General features: G+C 38.9%; 1 protein-coding gene across 1 annotated transcript in view; it reads left to right on the forward strand.

Annotated features, from left to right (window-relative positions):
* The window catches only part of cacng3b (calcium channel, voltage-dependent, gamma subunit 3b), a 44,345-nt gene extending 28,277 nt beyond the window's left edge, over window positions 1-16,068 (forward strand). The window contains exons 3-4 of the mRNA XM_079401543.1: window positions 13,277-13,417; window positions 14,199-16,068. Coding sequence (XP_079257669.1) covers window positions 13,277-13,417; window positions 14,199-14,692 — 635 coding nt within the window. The 3' untranslated portion in view covers window positions 14,693-16,068. The remainder of the gene's footprint in view (window positions 1-13,276; window positions 13,418-14,198) is intronic.
* The last annotated feature ends 1,563 nt before the right edge of the window (window positions 16,069-17,631 follow it).

The raw sequence follows: 17,631 nt of genomic DNA on the forward strand, positions 1-17,631 counted from the left end.
AGGACATCGACCGCACATTTAACTTGCGGATTACTTATAGTTGAAAACGGTATATTTAAAACGGCAAAGGCATCCAGAAATTCGCTCCAACCGTGAGGTCTGTATTCATCACGGATCGTGTGAGGAGCTGTTATACTTTTAACCAAATACAATATGTGCAATAATACACAACCTTTAAACACAAACTCTCCAGATTCTGTCCATGAAGACAATTTAGCATTAGACATTTTATTCAAAATGAATTTGATGTTTTTTCAACTCCTTCGTGGTACATTGTTTAAGATTTCGTTGACGATTTGATCCTCTCCATCATCGTTATTAGCCGGCAGGACAGGTGCATTTGTAGGCGCTGTAACAGGTGCGTCAGCAGGTGTATCAGCATGCGCGGTATCCTGTTTCGGGACCGTAAGAGTTAAAGTCCCGCTCTCCAAATCCCCCTGTTTTACTATAGTTAAATACCTCTGCAGAACATTGGCATAAAGTTTAGCTTTTCCGTGTGGATCTAAATCGGTCCTTTGTAATATTTTTCTTATAGCCTCGTCCAAATTGTTCTCCACAACTTGTTGGATTGTCTCGCGAACATTCCCCGACCTTAATTTATCCAATTGGTTCTGAGGAATTACGTAATGCTTTTCAGCATATTCCATTCCTAATATTGTCTGGACGTTATTAAACTGGTGATAAATGGTATGGCAACGCTTAACAGGGGTACGAGAAAACCTCCTCTTTGATTAATCAGCTGTTTTTTTCTTATGACACTTATCTTTTTACTCGCCACATATTTGATCTCCTCTTTTCTCTTTTTTAATCTTCGGAACTGGGCAGTGTTCGTACCGGTATGGTAGAGGTATGGTACCGCAGAGTACGTTAAGAGCTATCTCACATAAGGATAAAATCAGTTGATCTGACGCCGACTGTAAAATGATGCACCGTTGCTTAGGTGAAGCTTTATATACCAGTTTTAAAAGAGGTAGATTTTTACAAAGTCTGTCGCTCATTTTCTTTTTTTTTTCACCAAAGTTTATCGTGTTCTTTTCTGCACGTACACCACCTGGCGATCCGAAAATAGACCCGATCTGAGACGAAAGCGTTCTGGTTTAAAGTCGATCAAAAGGAAACCAAAGGGCTGATTGGTCGCATCCTGATAACATTCCATAAAATATTTGGTATTCCCTGGAAAAATCTGACGACCTAAAACCATAATTTGCATGGAATCTCTCGGGCTCTTGTACAAAATAATATAGTGTGTGTTCAGCGTAATAGTTCTGGCGGTTTTACCTTGAAAAAACAAATTCTGAGTTATCAATATAATGGAAAATGATTTAGGATGAACATATTTTGTGAATGCTCGTGAGAGTTTGAATATGCTAATTCCATTAAATCGTCACAAAATAAAATAGATTTCTTATTAGGAGGTAATACATTTTCATCTGTTAAAGATTTTGGTATACCTTCAATAAATTTAATATCAAACAATGACAAGAGTTCATCATACAAAGGATGCCAACAACTGTATAAAAACACAATATTATCGATTTTTTCATCAATCAGCTTATCTGCATTACACAACAAATTTTTTACAAAGACAGTCTTTCCACTCCCCGAAGGGCCAAAGATCACCGTGGAGAAAGGAAATTGAAAACGAAAATCAAAACCTTCTTCAATATACACATCGCGTGATCCGGACATGTTGTTAATATCCAATAAGTTAAAGTTGTGTAGTCGGACAAAAGAACCCGTTTGTCATAAACCACTTTGAACCTTTTCAAAACTGATCTATTATGCAATGTGAATTTCCTTTTATCACGTACAATGGTCTCTGTATGCGTGAGCAGGTGGGTCGTGTCACGTGATGTCACATAACCATGTACCAGACAGATCATGCTTTCTAAGGTAACGATTTTCGAATTTGAAGAATGCAACGTTACCCCTTTAGCTTTAAGGGTGACTTTATTTTTTGCAGTTTTATAACCGTACGATTTTGGTCCGGTCGCTGCGAATTCTGTGATGGTATCATCTACGTCAAGCTCGTTAGTCAGCTCACCGAGATATGATCCTGTTTGAGGCATCCATTCGCCTTATTTCGATGAAAAGATAACGCTGTCTGTATCTACGTAAAAAACGCGAGATCCTAATCTGTCCATAAGATCATATAATTCCAACCGGCTGTACGCGGTGGTGAATGAGGCGATAAACACATTAACATTGCTCACGGGGGTGGGGTCCATGTCCACATAACACCACTGCACCAGGGCTACCGAGTCCGACACGAATGAGAAATGTTTAATGTCGTGACTGTTTCCAAAGATATAACGAGCGAAATCTTCAGGCTCTGTTAAAAGCTCTGTTGTTGGTAAATTACACCTAAGCCCGAACCTTCCCCAAAGAGCATTTAACAAAAATGTATTTATAGATCTACGCGCGGGGTTAAGGTCGATTTTGTCAGTGTCCAGATGAACGCCCTCCTTCTCAAAATATGATTTGACGTAGGACTGTTTTTCCTCATCTGTCACCACGTGCGGAGGAAAACCTGAAGCCTCTTGTTTGAATTTGAGAAACGTCTTAACGTAATCGGTGAATAAAGTGTCTGACGTCTGCAGAAAATGCCACACTTCCACAATTTTGACTACCTTATACCCTTTAACTACGGCACGTGTGAGTTCTACAGTTGTCCAAACCCCTGAAAAGGCTTTCTTCTTCGCTGTGTTGACAGCGCACCTGTAGTTGCTGCTCTGCACATGTGCGACACAGAGCAAACAATAGTTTTCCCTGTGATGATTTGAAAGGGATGAGCGGATGTAACAGTTTATGCGGGGGTAGTACGGTGCATTTAAAGTCCGAAATACGACTCGATCGGTTCAAAATCTTTAAAAATGATTTCAGGATGACCGATCGGGTAAGTTTTACGTGACTGTACGAAAGGATACAGCGACGTAAAGTCCAGATATGAAACGCGTTTTAAACACCTTCATAGCACAACCGGCAAGCGTTACGCACCCAAAGGGGTCCACGTTTGTACATTCGATAAATTCGTTTCTGTATTTCATACAGCCCTCTCGCAACAAAACAACATAATTCTCGCAATACATTTCGAGTTGTTTTTTGAAGTCAAACACCTGTCCTGCTACGCTCTGGTACCACCCATCAAATTTTATCTGGTCAGAGCCAGACATGGTACTGTATCCGTAATCTTCTTTAGGCAGATACGAACCCACATAATTTGCATTTTGCAAACGATTAAAATGATGGGGAAAGAAACCTTTTTCGTCTGTGTTTAGTTTAGAGCAGTGTTTAGGTTTAGAGCAGAGGGCCAGGGCATTTTTGACAATTTCATAGGCAAGAAGCTGTAACTGTCAATGTATCTCTGTTTAAAAGCACAGTCGTACATATATACAAGTCTGGATCCTTGCTGTATGATTTTTGGTGTCAATCCCTGATTTGTAAAATACTCTAGCAGTATGTAAGAATCAAAACCCGATGCATTGTGAGCTATAAATGTGAAGTCTGTAAATTTTGGTCGTCTGAAATATTTAACCAGTTTGTCTACGCAATCAACACCTCCGGCTGTAAACTCCTCGCCGTCTTGTGAAATAGCACACACGTAATTTGCTACATGCTTTCCGTTTTCGTGCATCGTCTCAAAGTCAAAATAGATATACTTTTCGCTATGCTCGTCAGGTTTTAGGGGTTGAATATAACAGGCGTGATGATCTTCATCTACCAGAATCTCATTGCAATGCGCACATTTGGACGGTGCACACACATGTGGTAATAGTTTATCGTCTGACCATTTTGTATTGCCTGCAACACTTGTCACAGTATTTTACAAGGTCACACCTAGATCTCACACCGCTTGTTTGCGATTGTTTATGCATTTCATAACAGAAGTCGGATCTGCAATATCTTGCACAGTCGTGACACTGCAACCATTTCTTAGGGTGTGTATAGCACTGAGACGCATTACATGTAAATTTGCAATAATGTAAGTTACGATCGTTAAAGCCTTGATAGCAGTACTCGCAGACATAGCCATATCCTAAGAATGCTTTCAAATTTTTTATCATGTAGTAATGCTCGTCATGCAGATATAAATGTACAGTGTTCTGATGTGTTTCATTAGTATTTTTATACACATCCAATTTACCTGAGCACGATCTGTGAAAGATGACTATTTTCAAGTCTAACTTCATTTCGAATTTATATACATCATGAAACGCAATTTCAGGACTATGTCGGGACTATGTGGGTTTAAAAAACGTGCTAGACATATACTGAAACACATATTGTCTGATATATTTTTTGGGATGAAAAGTTTCATCTTATTTTTTTGGATGACCATGTTATGTGCCAGATCATTTAACTTTCTATGGCCGCCGCCTTGATTATTTCTCGCCACCGACACACATAACTGTAGAGCAGAATCGGTAGCCACATCCGCATTGCTTTGAGCGGCTCGTTCGATTTGATCGACAAATGTAGCAACGTCATGATTATTATCCGGTGTTAGAACCGCATTAATGTCTGTGGGTAGACTCTCACCTTGTAGAGAGATGTTCATAAATCCGGCTTCGCCAGCCATCAACTGAGAAAAATCAACAATCTCATTCAAAATATCTTGCAAAAAGATATTATAAGCAGCATAATCATCTGTGTCAATTTCGCGGGAATTTAAAGTTCTACGAATTTCTAAACCATTAAATCTCGGTCTAGGCATAATTGTAAAATCACCCACGCGACCTCCTTCATTTATTAGTCTGTCTCTAAAATTTTAACTGAGACCCATTTCTGGAGATGACGGATTATAGCCTGAGGCATCATCATTAGATGGTCCTGCACCAATTTGTTCACAGTCATTTATAGACATTCCTAACCATTCATCCTGTACATCTACGAGTTTGTGTAATCTTTCGATCATGTTAAGCGAATCTGGTTGTAACATCTGTAACTGATTATTAATCAGATCACGTAACTGATCTGCATTATTTTGAAAATCATGTCTAGGTCTCGATGCTCTCTGATCATCTTCTGATCCATGGTTATGCAAATCGACGTGACATCTTTTACTGCCCATTTTGAAAATTTATTTTTAAATCAGAAAATACAAAAATAAAAAACAGTTCAACCTTAAAGACAAACGTGTCCCTTGAAAACACCACAGCGGTTCACAACGTAACATAACTAGATATGTCAAAACAATATAAAACCAGAATCATGTTTTGTCAACAGCAGGTAAAATCGAATCAATACATATATGAAATACTAATGATATAAATCAGAAACAAACAATAATAACTAGTTACAAATCAACACATATGAAATGCTAATGATATAATCAAACAATCAGCAATGAGAAGAAATCAACATACATGAACTACTAATAACATGTATAAAACGATAACAAACACTAATAATTGAATGAAAAAAATCCAATACCTGTAACTTACAAATAATATAAGATATTAAAAAAAATTTAAAAATAAATTATCTCCTACCCATCATTCGATCATGCAAATCTACTAACATTCTTTGTAAAAGATTCAAACGTTCAGAAATCAGTGATAATGCGTTAACTGAAAGCCTTAGCTCAGTTCGCAGTTCACGGACATCCTCCGGTACACCTCTCATGGCTTGTTGAAACTCTCTGAATTCGCTATACAACTGTTCGTGACAACTTCTCCAAAATTCAGCAGCATGTCGTAAGGCCTCGGTGTGTTGTTGTTGACACGCTATGATATTTCTTAAAATCGAAATTACATCACCTTGCGCGTTAACCACAATCTCTTCTGCCTCCTGATAAGATAAGGGCTGGCCGGCCAGGTCAAAGACTCTCTCAAAGTACCGGTTAACACGGTTCAGCGCGTCGCGATCAAGTCTTCTATTTAAATCACGTTCACGGAACAGTTCCTGAGGTATTTCATGTGGTAATTCCTCCTCTTCCTCGGCCTCCGAATCGGTGAAGGACACCTGATCCCAAGTGTTAATCATGGAATCAGTCCACGCTGTTAGAGCTCGTTTGTCATGATCTTGTTCTGTAAAAAGAATAACAATAATACTTTTATTAATTTATTAGATAAAAGTCCAACGTAAACACAATAATCTGATTTTCTGTTTTAATACGTACCATTATTTTCTGAAGTCCTTAAACGACTAGTGCTCGGGCCCGTCTCCTGTTCGGGTAATCTCACACGTTTTACCGCCTGTCTGCAGCCGTACATTCGCCGCGTGGGAGAACGGGTCTCTATCGTGTGCGTGCTCTCACAGACCGTAGACGTGTGAACTCTTTCTGCTGAACATGCGCCGTGGGTGGGGTCGGGCTGTGTGACGTTGTCTGTTTCATGATGTAAGTCCGTTCTCGCCACAACCTCCTGCTGCATGTTCTCTGCAGGTAATATTATCACACCATCGTTATCATCATTACGCTCGTCTGTCAAATTTAGCAGATACTGTTTGAGATCCTGGAACTTTTTAATGTGTTAATAAAAAAAAAAAAAAAAAAACTAATGTCTGTATAACTCACCATTAAGTCCTACGTCACCACCGTCAACGATTAGTTGCGCTTCATCAACTGTATAAATGATAACGATTGTTATTATTATCGTTGTTATTAGATGTTAAACTGTTCAATAGGAAAAGAGTGTAAAGACTTACATATCTCTTCCAGTATCTGTTCTAATCCCTCGTCAAATTTGATATTTGCAAAAGTGCCTGGAGATAATAACAATTATAAATTATATTATAATTATATTAGAATGTTATTTGCATAATAATTATTTAATAATAATGGTTTTTAAATTATATACACTTTTGGCGAATATACTGTACAAGTCAAGTGTGGGCAAATGATGACCATACCTGAAAATAGTAAGAGTTATGCATTCAACAGGGTTGGAAAATTTTTATTTCTGATATGTAAAATGTATAATGGGTTAATCCCAAATGTTAGTGTAGAATGTAGTGATGTTTATCTTGTATAGATTATTTTTTAACTTTTCCTTCATATTACGATGTACAACCGAGTGTAATGGATTATCGGGGGGAAAAATGTAGGGCAGTGAGTTCTATTCTTCAATTGTTTATGGGATTGAAGATATTGAGATGTGGGCTTTCACTGGAAAAAAAAATTATAATAATAATGCAAGCTTGCAGCTGATGGTGAATGGATGGGGTTTTATGCATATTAATGGTGTTTTATATATACAGGTATTACACTTTAAAGGGACAGTTCATCCCAAAATGATAATTCTGTAATTAATTACTCACCCTCATGTTGTTCCAATCCCATAAGACCTTCGTTCATCTTCGGAACACAAATTAAGATATTTTTGATGAAACCCAAGAGCTTTCTGTCCCTCCACTGACAGTGAGGAAACAACCATGTTCAAGACCCAGAGACGTAGTAGGCAGCAGAGACTGACTGGAAGAGAAAAAAAAAATGTTGAATGAAGTCATTATTTTGGTTTTCTTTGTTCAAAAATAGTATTCTCATAGCTTCATAAAATTAAGGTCGAACCACTGATATTGTTACAGAGGAGGCTCCCGTACTGCCTCCTCCAGTCCACCAGAGGGAACCTTCACCTTAGTATTAGTCAATTTCTATTTGGACTCCATTTTCCATCATCCCTCATACCTGGGACTGATCACGCCACACACCTGCACCTCATTTTAATAATGTTCTTACTACCTCTCTGAGCCTTGAACATATCAGTTGTGTTGCTGTCTATGGAGGGTGAGAAAGCTCTTGGATTTCATCAAAAATATCTTAATTTGTGTTCTGAAGATGAACAAAGGTCTTACATGTTTAGGGCAACATGAGGATGAGTAATTAATGACAGAATTTTTATTTTTTTGGTGAACTATCACTTTAAATGAACCAAACCAAGTTTAGTTAAAGTGAACCAAAAAGTGACTCAGACCACCTCCTGAGGTTTCTTTTTGGGTCTGCTCAGGGGGATCTGAGATCATTTGGGGTGTTTGAGTTATGTGATTTTTAATTCAAAATCAAAAAAGCCAAAAAGAAAAATATGCACAGATGAATCTTACATTTAGAAAATAGATAGGAATTTATATTTTTATACAGACTTTAAGGCACTTTTTGTGTTTTTTCAGTTAGTGGTTATGCACTGTTTTTGTATGGAAAGGTGTAGAGAGTGAAAATAGTTTAAAATAAAAAAAAGACTTTGTGTTCTATGGGGAAAAATACAAGCATATGGGTTTGGAATGACAGAAAGTAATTTTTTATTTTTGGATGAAATATCCCTTTAACAAAGTCCAAGAGCAGCCTTCCACACTTTAGCTTTATGGAGAGACTGTGAGATCATACTGCATGTAAACAATAAACCACAGCACGCTTGTTGGAACCGCGGGTTCCTGCCAATAACTATTTACACTAGACATCTTAGACTCAAGTTTCACAGGGGGCAAGTCTAACATGATCGGTGTCGGCATGTTGACTGTTTGTATAATCGAGAAGCCACAGATACAGCCATCCTACCCAGACTAAGAAAATCCTACCCAGACTAAGAAAATCCTACAGCTCCATTTGCTGCCCTGTTCATAGTGCTATTGGCATGTCATTCAGAACAATGCAATGAAATACATTCATGAGCACTAGAAATATAAATTTCTGAGTAAAAAATAGAGCAGATTTTGAAGGGAAATGCAGTTGAAAAGCTTTTCCCTTCTCTGTTTGTTTCTCTGCCTTTGATTCTCTCGATCTTTATCTGTCTCTCTCATGGCGTACTTTAGTTGCCCTTGAGATGGCTGTTTCTCCCTGTGAGCATTGTTCTAATTTCTCTGTTATTTGTTCGAAGCAGAGGGCCTTCAAGTTCAGGCTCTGCATGCAAGTTCAGACGGGCATTTCACATTCTGCCCTGCACATCTCTGTGTGCAAAATGCCCACCACACAGACTTCAGGGGATTCACGAGACTGATAACCTCAACTTGTTAACCAGAGAGGCCCATCCGTCCAGTTTTCAAACTGAAAAGTCTCAGCCAAGCACGAAAAAATGTTTCAGTCGTCCCACAGAGGTCTTACCCTACGCAGACCTTAACTGTCAGCAAGAGGATGGACCCATCAAGGACGCAGATGTCATCCTTTTTGTTGCATGCTAATGCTCTGTACAATCCTCCTCAATAAATATCTCCCGTTTCTAGCTGTAATTAAGTACGGCTCGGCCACTGATCCATTTTTCAAGGATGGCAGGAAAATTGGATGATGGAGGAGTATTTTGTCTTCCCCTGGGCATGAATATATTAATGAGGTGTGCCATGGGAGACTGCTGATCCACAGAGGAGAGAGAGAGAAATGAAGGAGAGGGAAGGAGAGTGGCATTTGTTAGAGAAAGACAATGAAGCCATAGTGCAATTTTCTTCGCAAACAACTTACCAACTGATCGTCAATGAATGCGTTGACCTGTACATCTGCTTAATGATCAAACGATATTTAAAGTCATCGGAGATGGTTCATAAATGGTTAAATCAAAGGTTTTTGCTTGTTACTTTTCAGAATAGGCCATTTAATTGAAATTTCAGTTGGCATGACAAAAAAAAGGAATTAATGAATTGCAATTCAAAGATATTCAACACAGTCACACGATGAGATTTTAGTAGTTTTGCAAGAAAACTAATAATTTTGTCATTCATTTTGACTTATTATGATATTTAACCCCCATTAGGGCTCGCCACAGCAGATCATCCATGTATTTATTTGTTTTACAGTGGATAGCTTTCCTATTAATTTTGACTTGTTACAACTATTCACTCCATGATATGCACAGAATAATACTTTTTTTACATTTATCCATTTAAATGGTCAAAAAAAAAAAAAACACCACAAAATGTCTGCCACGTGAATTTCAGATATTATAGAAATAAATATGTTTTGGTATTAATTAGAGCATCCTTGAAAATTAAATGGACCTCCACCATAAATGTAATCATTTATGAAATATAATGAAAATATTTTTATGAAATAAATATTTACAGAAAGACTGATTGTTTAATCAGCAGTTCATACTGAAAAATTAAATATACAGGGTGGGCCATTTATATGGATACACCGTAATAACATGGGAATGGTTGGTGATATTAAAGTCCTGTTTGTGGCACATTAGTATATGTGAGGGGCAAACTCCTCAAGATGGGTGGTGACCATGGTGGCCATTTAGAAGTCGGCCATCTTGGATACACCTTTTGTTTTTTCAATAGGAAGAGGGCCATGTGACACATCAAACTTATTGGTAATGTCACAAGAAAAACAATGGTGTGCTTGGTTTCAACGTAACTTTATTCGTTCATGAGTTATTTACAAGTTTCTGACCACTTATAAAATGTGTTCAATGTGCTGCCCATTGTGTTGGATTGTCAATGCAACCCTCTTCTCCCACTCTTCTAAGGGGGTCAGATCGGGAGACCTTGGGGGCCATTCAACTGGCCCACGACGACCAATCCACTTTCCAGGAAACTGTTCATCTAGGAATGCTCGGACCTGGTACCCATAATGTGGTGGTGCACCATCAATGGAAACCTCAAGGCCACTGGATATTTGAAATTGCTACATGATGATGTGTTTCCCTCTTTATGCACTGAAGCTGGCACGTTCCCTGAGTTTTTCCAGCAAGATGGTGCACCACCACATTATGGGTGCCAGGTCCGAGCATTCCTAGATGAACAGTTTCCTGGAAAGTGGATTGGTCGTCGTGGGCCAGTTGAATGGCCCCCAAGGTCTCCCGATCTGACCCCCTTAGACTTTTATCTTTGGGGTCATCTGAAGGCAATTGTCTATGGTGTGAAGATACGAGATGTGCAGCACCTGAAACTACGGATACTGGATGCCTGTGCTGGCATTTCTCCTGCGGTGTTGCTATCAGTGTGTGAAGAGTGGGAGAAGAGGGTTGCATTGACAATCCAACACAATGGGCAGCACATTGAACACATTTGTGGTCAGAAACTTGTAAATAACTCATGAACGAATAAAGTTACGTTGAAACCAAGCACACCATTGTTTTTCTTGTGACATTACCAATAAGTTTGATGTGTCACATGGCCCTCTTCCTATTGAAAAAACAAAAGTTGTATCCAAGATGGCCGACTTCTAAATGGCCACCATGGTCACCACCCATCTTGAGGAGTTTGCCCCCTCACATATACTAATGTGCCACAAACAGGACTTTAATATCACCAACCATTCCCATGTTATTACGGTGTATCCATATAAATGGCCCACCCTGTATATTAAATGTTTTAAATTTAAATTTAATTTCATTCCATTTCTATTCTACCTACTGTTTGCAACCTCATTTTAAATTAAGGAATTAAAATGTATTATGTATAATGCATTCTAAATTCATTTCTGACCCACAACATTTTGCATGGCTGTGTAACACTTCTTTCTTCAAGACTGGACAAAAAAGGCATGTAAGCGTGATGTTCTTGCATGAGTGTTCAGTGATTTGCATTGTTTTTAGAAAGAGTTGGTTTACATAGCTACCAGTGTTTTGTTGGTTATATAAACATAACTGTCAGTTTTTACATGCACTGGGGTAAAGGATAATGTATAGGCTAAATTTCAGAAAAAGCTAAACTGACATATTTTCCTATCACATTCACTGGTTATTTCATCTGTAGACATGATTGCCCCTCTTGTCCCAAAATATTTATTTCTTAAAGGAGAGGCGCACAGAAGGGCAAATGCTGCAGCGCTGCGGTATGCATAGCAATAGCGTACTGATAAGGACAGTCAACCAGGCTATTGACATTGATTCTGACACTCTCAGACGCCCCTCCTTTAGCTTTTATCCTATTTCTGAAGAGGCTGATCAAGCTTGATCTGAGGCAGAGTGAAGGAACAAGGAGTTCAGTCAGTCTGAGAAGCCCCGTGTGTGCTGCATTTTCTGATCCAAAACTGTCCGCAAATAATCGGAAGGAAGTACGAAGCATTTTGGACAGATGCTGTCTGTTGCAGTGCTCAAATCTCTGAAGACTTAACTAAACACAGCGCTTTAAGGAGACGTTCTATCTGCAGAGCACCATCAGATGATGCTCGGATGAAATGTTCCAATGCCGGGTTATTAGACCAAATACGAGACAGACTGATTTACACCATAAGCCCCTCCCCAAAAAAAACATATGTGTACCATTAAAAGTCATTGTATCAGTAAATATAAAAGGCATAGTTCACCAAAAATGTCATAATTTTTTCACCAACGTGCCATTTTATTCAGTAAAACATAAAATGAGTATAATGTCCAGGTTGATTTTGGTTTCGACACAGCAAAGTATGGCATATATATTTATGTGTTTGCATAAAGTAAATTGACAATCACAGAATTACAGATGTATATTTAAGAAATAAAGTATGAGAGGACATCATATTACAAATATTTCTACATAAAGACCATTTTAGGCATGACGCAGTGGAGCAGACTCTACACTATTATTCAAAAGTTTGAGGTCAGTAAAAATTAAATTGACCAAAAGTGACAAGAAAATGCTAAACACATGCAAAAAAGATATTCTTATTGAACTTTCTATTTAAAAAAAATCCTGAAAAAAGGTTTCAACAAATATATTCAGCAGCACAACTTTTGTCAACATTGATAATAATAAGAAAGTTTCTTGAGTAGCAAATCAGCATATTAGAATGATTTCTAAAGAATCATGTGGCACTAAACTTTTGAATGGTATACTCACAAAACTGCAGCCCTTTGAGAGCTTTATTTAAAATGCTTAGTATATAATAAAAAATATTAAAGACAAAACAAAAGATTTATTTCAATCTGACATTCTTCTGTTAGATATACAATATATTTCCTGACATTTTAAATATACGGTCAATTAATATTGCATAAAAATACCTCCTTATTACCTTAAGGTAAGGATGTATTTCTATCCAGTCTAACCCTTAAATTTATTTTTGTTAGTGCCCAGTGATAAAATAAGCAAATTAAGATGTTACCACTTATCCAAATTTCACCCTACATAAAGTCATTTTTCTTTTTTACATTTTTTTTTTAGTGTAGGGATAATATTTGGCCTGTATGTGTGCTGTGCAGTGATTAACAGTAGCTGGTGGAGCATAGGTGCAGTATATTGTTTATTTTAGTACAGTGTGCGTCCAACTAGCATCCAATGCTCTGTTTTCTAAATAATCAATTTAAGCATAAATGGACTTTTGAATATGATCTGTCTTTCACATAAAAAATATTTTCTTTCGAGTTTCCCTCTGTACTATTTACAGTGACACTAATGTGGTTGGGTTTGCTTGTATCTCCCTCAGGAGCAGTGAGAGCGTCCAGCATCTTCCCCATCATGAGCGTTGGGCTTCTGTTCATGGGAGGTTTGTGTGTGGCTGCCAGTGAGTTTTACAGGAGCAGACACAATGTCATCCTCAGTGCTGGAATCTTCTTTGTCTCTGCTGGTAAGAGATTAAACCCACTGCATCAGTGTAAGCGTGCTCAGCCTGTTTATATTTTTAGCTTTAGCATACTTCCGTCTTTCCGAACCGCAGTCAGTTGTCCAAACCAGGGTTTCCCCACAAGACGAAGAGTATCGTTGGGTTCAGAATACAGCATGTTGTGAATGGATTAGTTCACAGACAGGTTAGGATGTCATCCTCCCCGTAGATTCCGCAGATCCGTGTTGACTTCCCAGATTAACTCTGATTATTGACAAAGGAAATGGATGGGCCAGCTCGAGCAGTGTAAATAAACAGCAGGAGAGCATATTGACCCACTGCTGTAGTTCTGGCCTGGGAAAGGGTGACAGACGGGGATCCTCAAACAGAACTGCATGTTGGTCAAATATTTAGAGAAGACCCCATTAGGACCTCATGAGCACACAAATGAGCCCAACTCCCTCCGTTACAATTGAATTATGGTGAATCAGTCCTCATGATTGCAGCGAACGCACTGCCGATGACAGAGCGTTGCTTTGTACACAACAATGCGCTATATCCTATTGGTTATGATCTAAATATTTGACAGCAAACTGCTAATTATTTACCCTTCAAAATGATGGTGATGATAAAAAGCTAATTAAAATGTTTCAATTGTTATTTTTTTTCTGTGTTCTGCATGGCTGAGATGCGATTCATTCTTGTGTAATGATACGGAATGATGAGCCACAGCTGCGTGCTGAGCTGTAACTTTCTCTCTCTCTTTTCTCTCTTGCCCTCTCCTCTGCTGTTACTCCTCACGCAGGCCTAAGTAACATCATCGGCATTATCGTGTACATATCTGCCAATTCGGGAGACCCCGGCCAGAGCGACTCGAAGAAGAGCTACTCGTACGGCTGGTCCTTCTACTTCGGCGCACTCTCCTTCATAATGGCGGAGATGGTAGGCGTGCTTGCCGTGCACATGTTCATCGAGAAACACCGGAAGCTGCGCACCAAGTCCCGCACCGAGCTGATCAAGAAGTCGGCCTTCAGTCGCATCCCCAGCTACCGCTACCGATTCCGCCGGCGCTCCAGCTGCCGCTCCAGCGAGCCTGCCTCGCGTGACGCTTCGCCCATGGGCAAGAGCGGGTACACGGGCCCCGCTGCGGCAGACATCTCCATGTACACCCTGTCCAGGGATCCCTCCAAGGCGGCAATGGGTGCCTTGCTCAACTCCGAGAGGGAGTTTTTGCAGGCTCACAACTCCAACGCTAAGGACTTCAAAGATGCGGCCAACAGGAGGACCACTCCAGTCTGAGAGAGTTTAAGCACAGAGGAAGTGCCACGGCCAAGACGTTACAACCACAGACTTGAGCTGGATCCCAGCAGGAAGAAGAATTCCCTCGAGGCCTGCAGGGCTATAACCCTCTTTCTATAACATTATATATAAATATAGATGGTAATTGTTAGATCATTGGTGCTTCCTTTTAATCCTCATTTTTCAGTCACTGTTTCTGTTGTTTCACCTGACTCACACATCCCTCCCCCTAAGGGCTACTCGAGTAGAATTCTAGTCCTCTCGTCAATCTCATTTGTTCTGCGACTGGAGTTCCTGAAGTGGTAGCCCAGCGAAACTGTGAAGCCCTCTGAGGGGGAGGATTGTAACGTTTCTGACAGATGAACCGAAAGGCTGTCCCCATACTCGCCTTATGCACAGCTCAGTAGCCCATAGCTGGTGAGTGCTGCCTCACACTCACAAGATTGTATACATTGTTGGTTTCTCTCCCGGGTCGGCAATTGAGCCCACAACTAGTGCCACTGTCTCATGCTGATCACCCCCCACTCATCCCACCTACACGCTGCCCACAAGCTACTTGGCCGGGCTCTGCATGCCATACACACAGTTCTGTTATTTTTTATTTTTACATTTACTCCCATTATTTCCATTGCAAAAACCCCTGCAGAAACTTTTATAACAGGGTTAAAATGCTTGTTATTAAATATGATCTTTTAGCCCACCAAAGTTTTTTGGTATTACATTGTTTTCATTGAGATTTTAATGAGTTACAATTTTCTGTGATTTACAATGAGATATCCTTGATAAGAGGTTTACTGGAGGCTCTTGTGCTTATTAATATGGATACTGTGGTCATTGTTATACCATAGAGGTTTTTCTTTTTTTTTCGTCTGTTAGCGAAAGAAAAGCAGTTGGCTGCCAAATGTAGATTTCTTAACTGTCTATAGTTAAAATATTTTTGGAGAAAATATTGTTCATACATTTACCAAAAGCTGTGCATCAAGAGTTTATAAAAATCAGAATGTTATGAAATCAAAAGGAACTGCCCTGAGTACTTGGACCATTCACATATCATGAATAGACAAGCCTCTAAATGGGCTGATGGGATTTTCAGGTTCAAGTCTATACACAATAACAAAACAACAACAAACGCTATGTTTATGAACATGCATACAACATATATACTGCTCATTCTATCTACATTAATGCTAAATCAATGCTATACTGAACTTATAAATGTATACTGTAATTTAGTTGCTTAGTTAATGTTATAATATCATACTGATGAATATAAACTCCAAGGGCTTTTGGTTTTCAAATAACAAGCATACAAGGGCTTTAAAGAAGTTCAGCCAACAGAGAAAACAACAGATCTGCCCTTCAAAATAGTTACATTGAAAAAAAAAAAGAAAAATTCTTTACCATGTATGCAAAACACATCCAGATGTAATGATATAATGTATACAGTAAGTTTTCCTTCGCATCTGTCACACTTATTAATCCCCTTGTCAGTTAGGTAGAAACAGAAGTAGATCCTGAAACATCTATAATAGTGTAGTTTTTCCAGAAATTCATCTCATTTCAGAACACCCAAGAGCTGACGTGCATGTACTTTAGCCTCCAGATTCATGCAAGCCAGTCATTCATCTCCAGTTTTATTTCATTCAGCTTACCAAAGTCATGCTAGCGATCTGCCACCTCACTGGGAATATAACTGTAAATGTTGCCTTTTATTTGGATCCACTTTATGTTGTGAAATTGTGCTGTTCTGGGTCCCAAACTAAGTGTTTCATATTTGAAGGAGTCCACCGGAGTGCACTGGGCACAGTTGAACAGTTTAACCCTTCAAGTCTCTCTCAGAGCACCTAGTGCCTGTCTCTTCTGCCTACTCCGAGTGCCTGTCGCCGGGTCTCTAACTTTTGCTCGCTTGCTCCTTCATCTCCATCACAGCCTCACATCAGCTCCTCTTACCAGGACTGTTATTGCTCAGCCAATCACATCCATAGAGTCTTAGGCCCTATCACTCACCACTTAGGCCTGCAACATTGTGTATGTGACCTCTCAATGAAAACAGCAGTCTCAGCTTGAAACATGCTGTAGAAAAAAAGCACACCTTTTAAATAAAGTAGTTTACATCAATAAAGATAATAGTCGGAGAGATATTTAAAGATTTAGAAAAATAAAGTCAGTTTTAAGAATGCCAACAATGCACTCTTTGTCTTCTTCACAAAATGTGTGCAAACTGACCTTCAAATTTGAAATAATGAGGAAACAATGGCATTGATGCATCATAACTACAGTGTTTTGCTTCAGAATCAGGGATGGAAGAAGATCAAAGTCAACATGAAATCAAATTTGACCCAAATTACTTTCTTAATACACATTCCAAGTCTTATTCCAAAGTTATTAATAGAAGCAAACTATTTACCACAATTGCTAAACTATGCTAAAAAATATTTTTAGAATTTCTTATGTTGCATAGTGCCTAGTTCACTTTAAATTGGACATAATTGGAAAAATTACTCGTTGTTCAGTGAGGCAGTGAGTTAAAGGCTGATTTGTGGATTTTTTTTTTTTGGCTGACTCTTTCAAAAGAATCAGAGTCATTTGCTCATGAATCAAACATCACGGCTCGTGCTGTGAATGAAACTCAGATGTTGTCTCTGAAGTTGCCTTTTCACTATCTCTGACAACTGACAAACAACAGACCTAATGTTCCAATCACATGCATATGCAAAATCTTATGCAAATTCTTGGATCTGATATGAACTTTTAGTGTACTGAAATATTTGAACTTTTGCAGCTATACTATATGCAACTGCCCAACCAGATGTTATGCATTTTAATCAAAACTATGAGTGAAGTGAGAATTATAATTAAGTCAGAAATAATCATTACATTTTGAAAGTTCTGTGCAAACTGCCTCTCAGAGGGAGAAATGCAACAAACATATGCTGTTG

Source organism: Barbus barbus (assembly GCF_936440315.1).
Source record: "Barbus barbus genome assembly, chromosome: 3".
Taxonomy (NCBI): domain Eukaryota; kingdom Metazoa; phylum Chordata; class Actinopteri; order Cypriniformes; family Cyprinidae; genus Barbus; species Barbus barbus.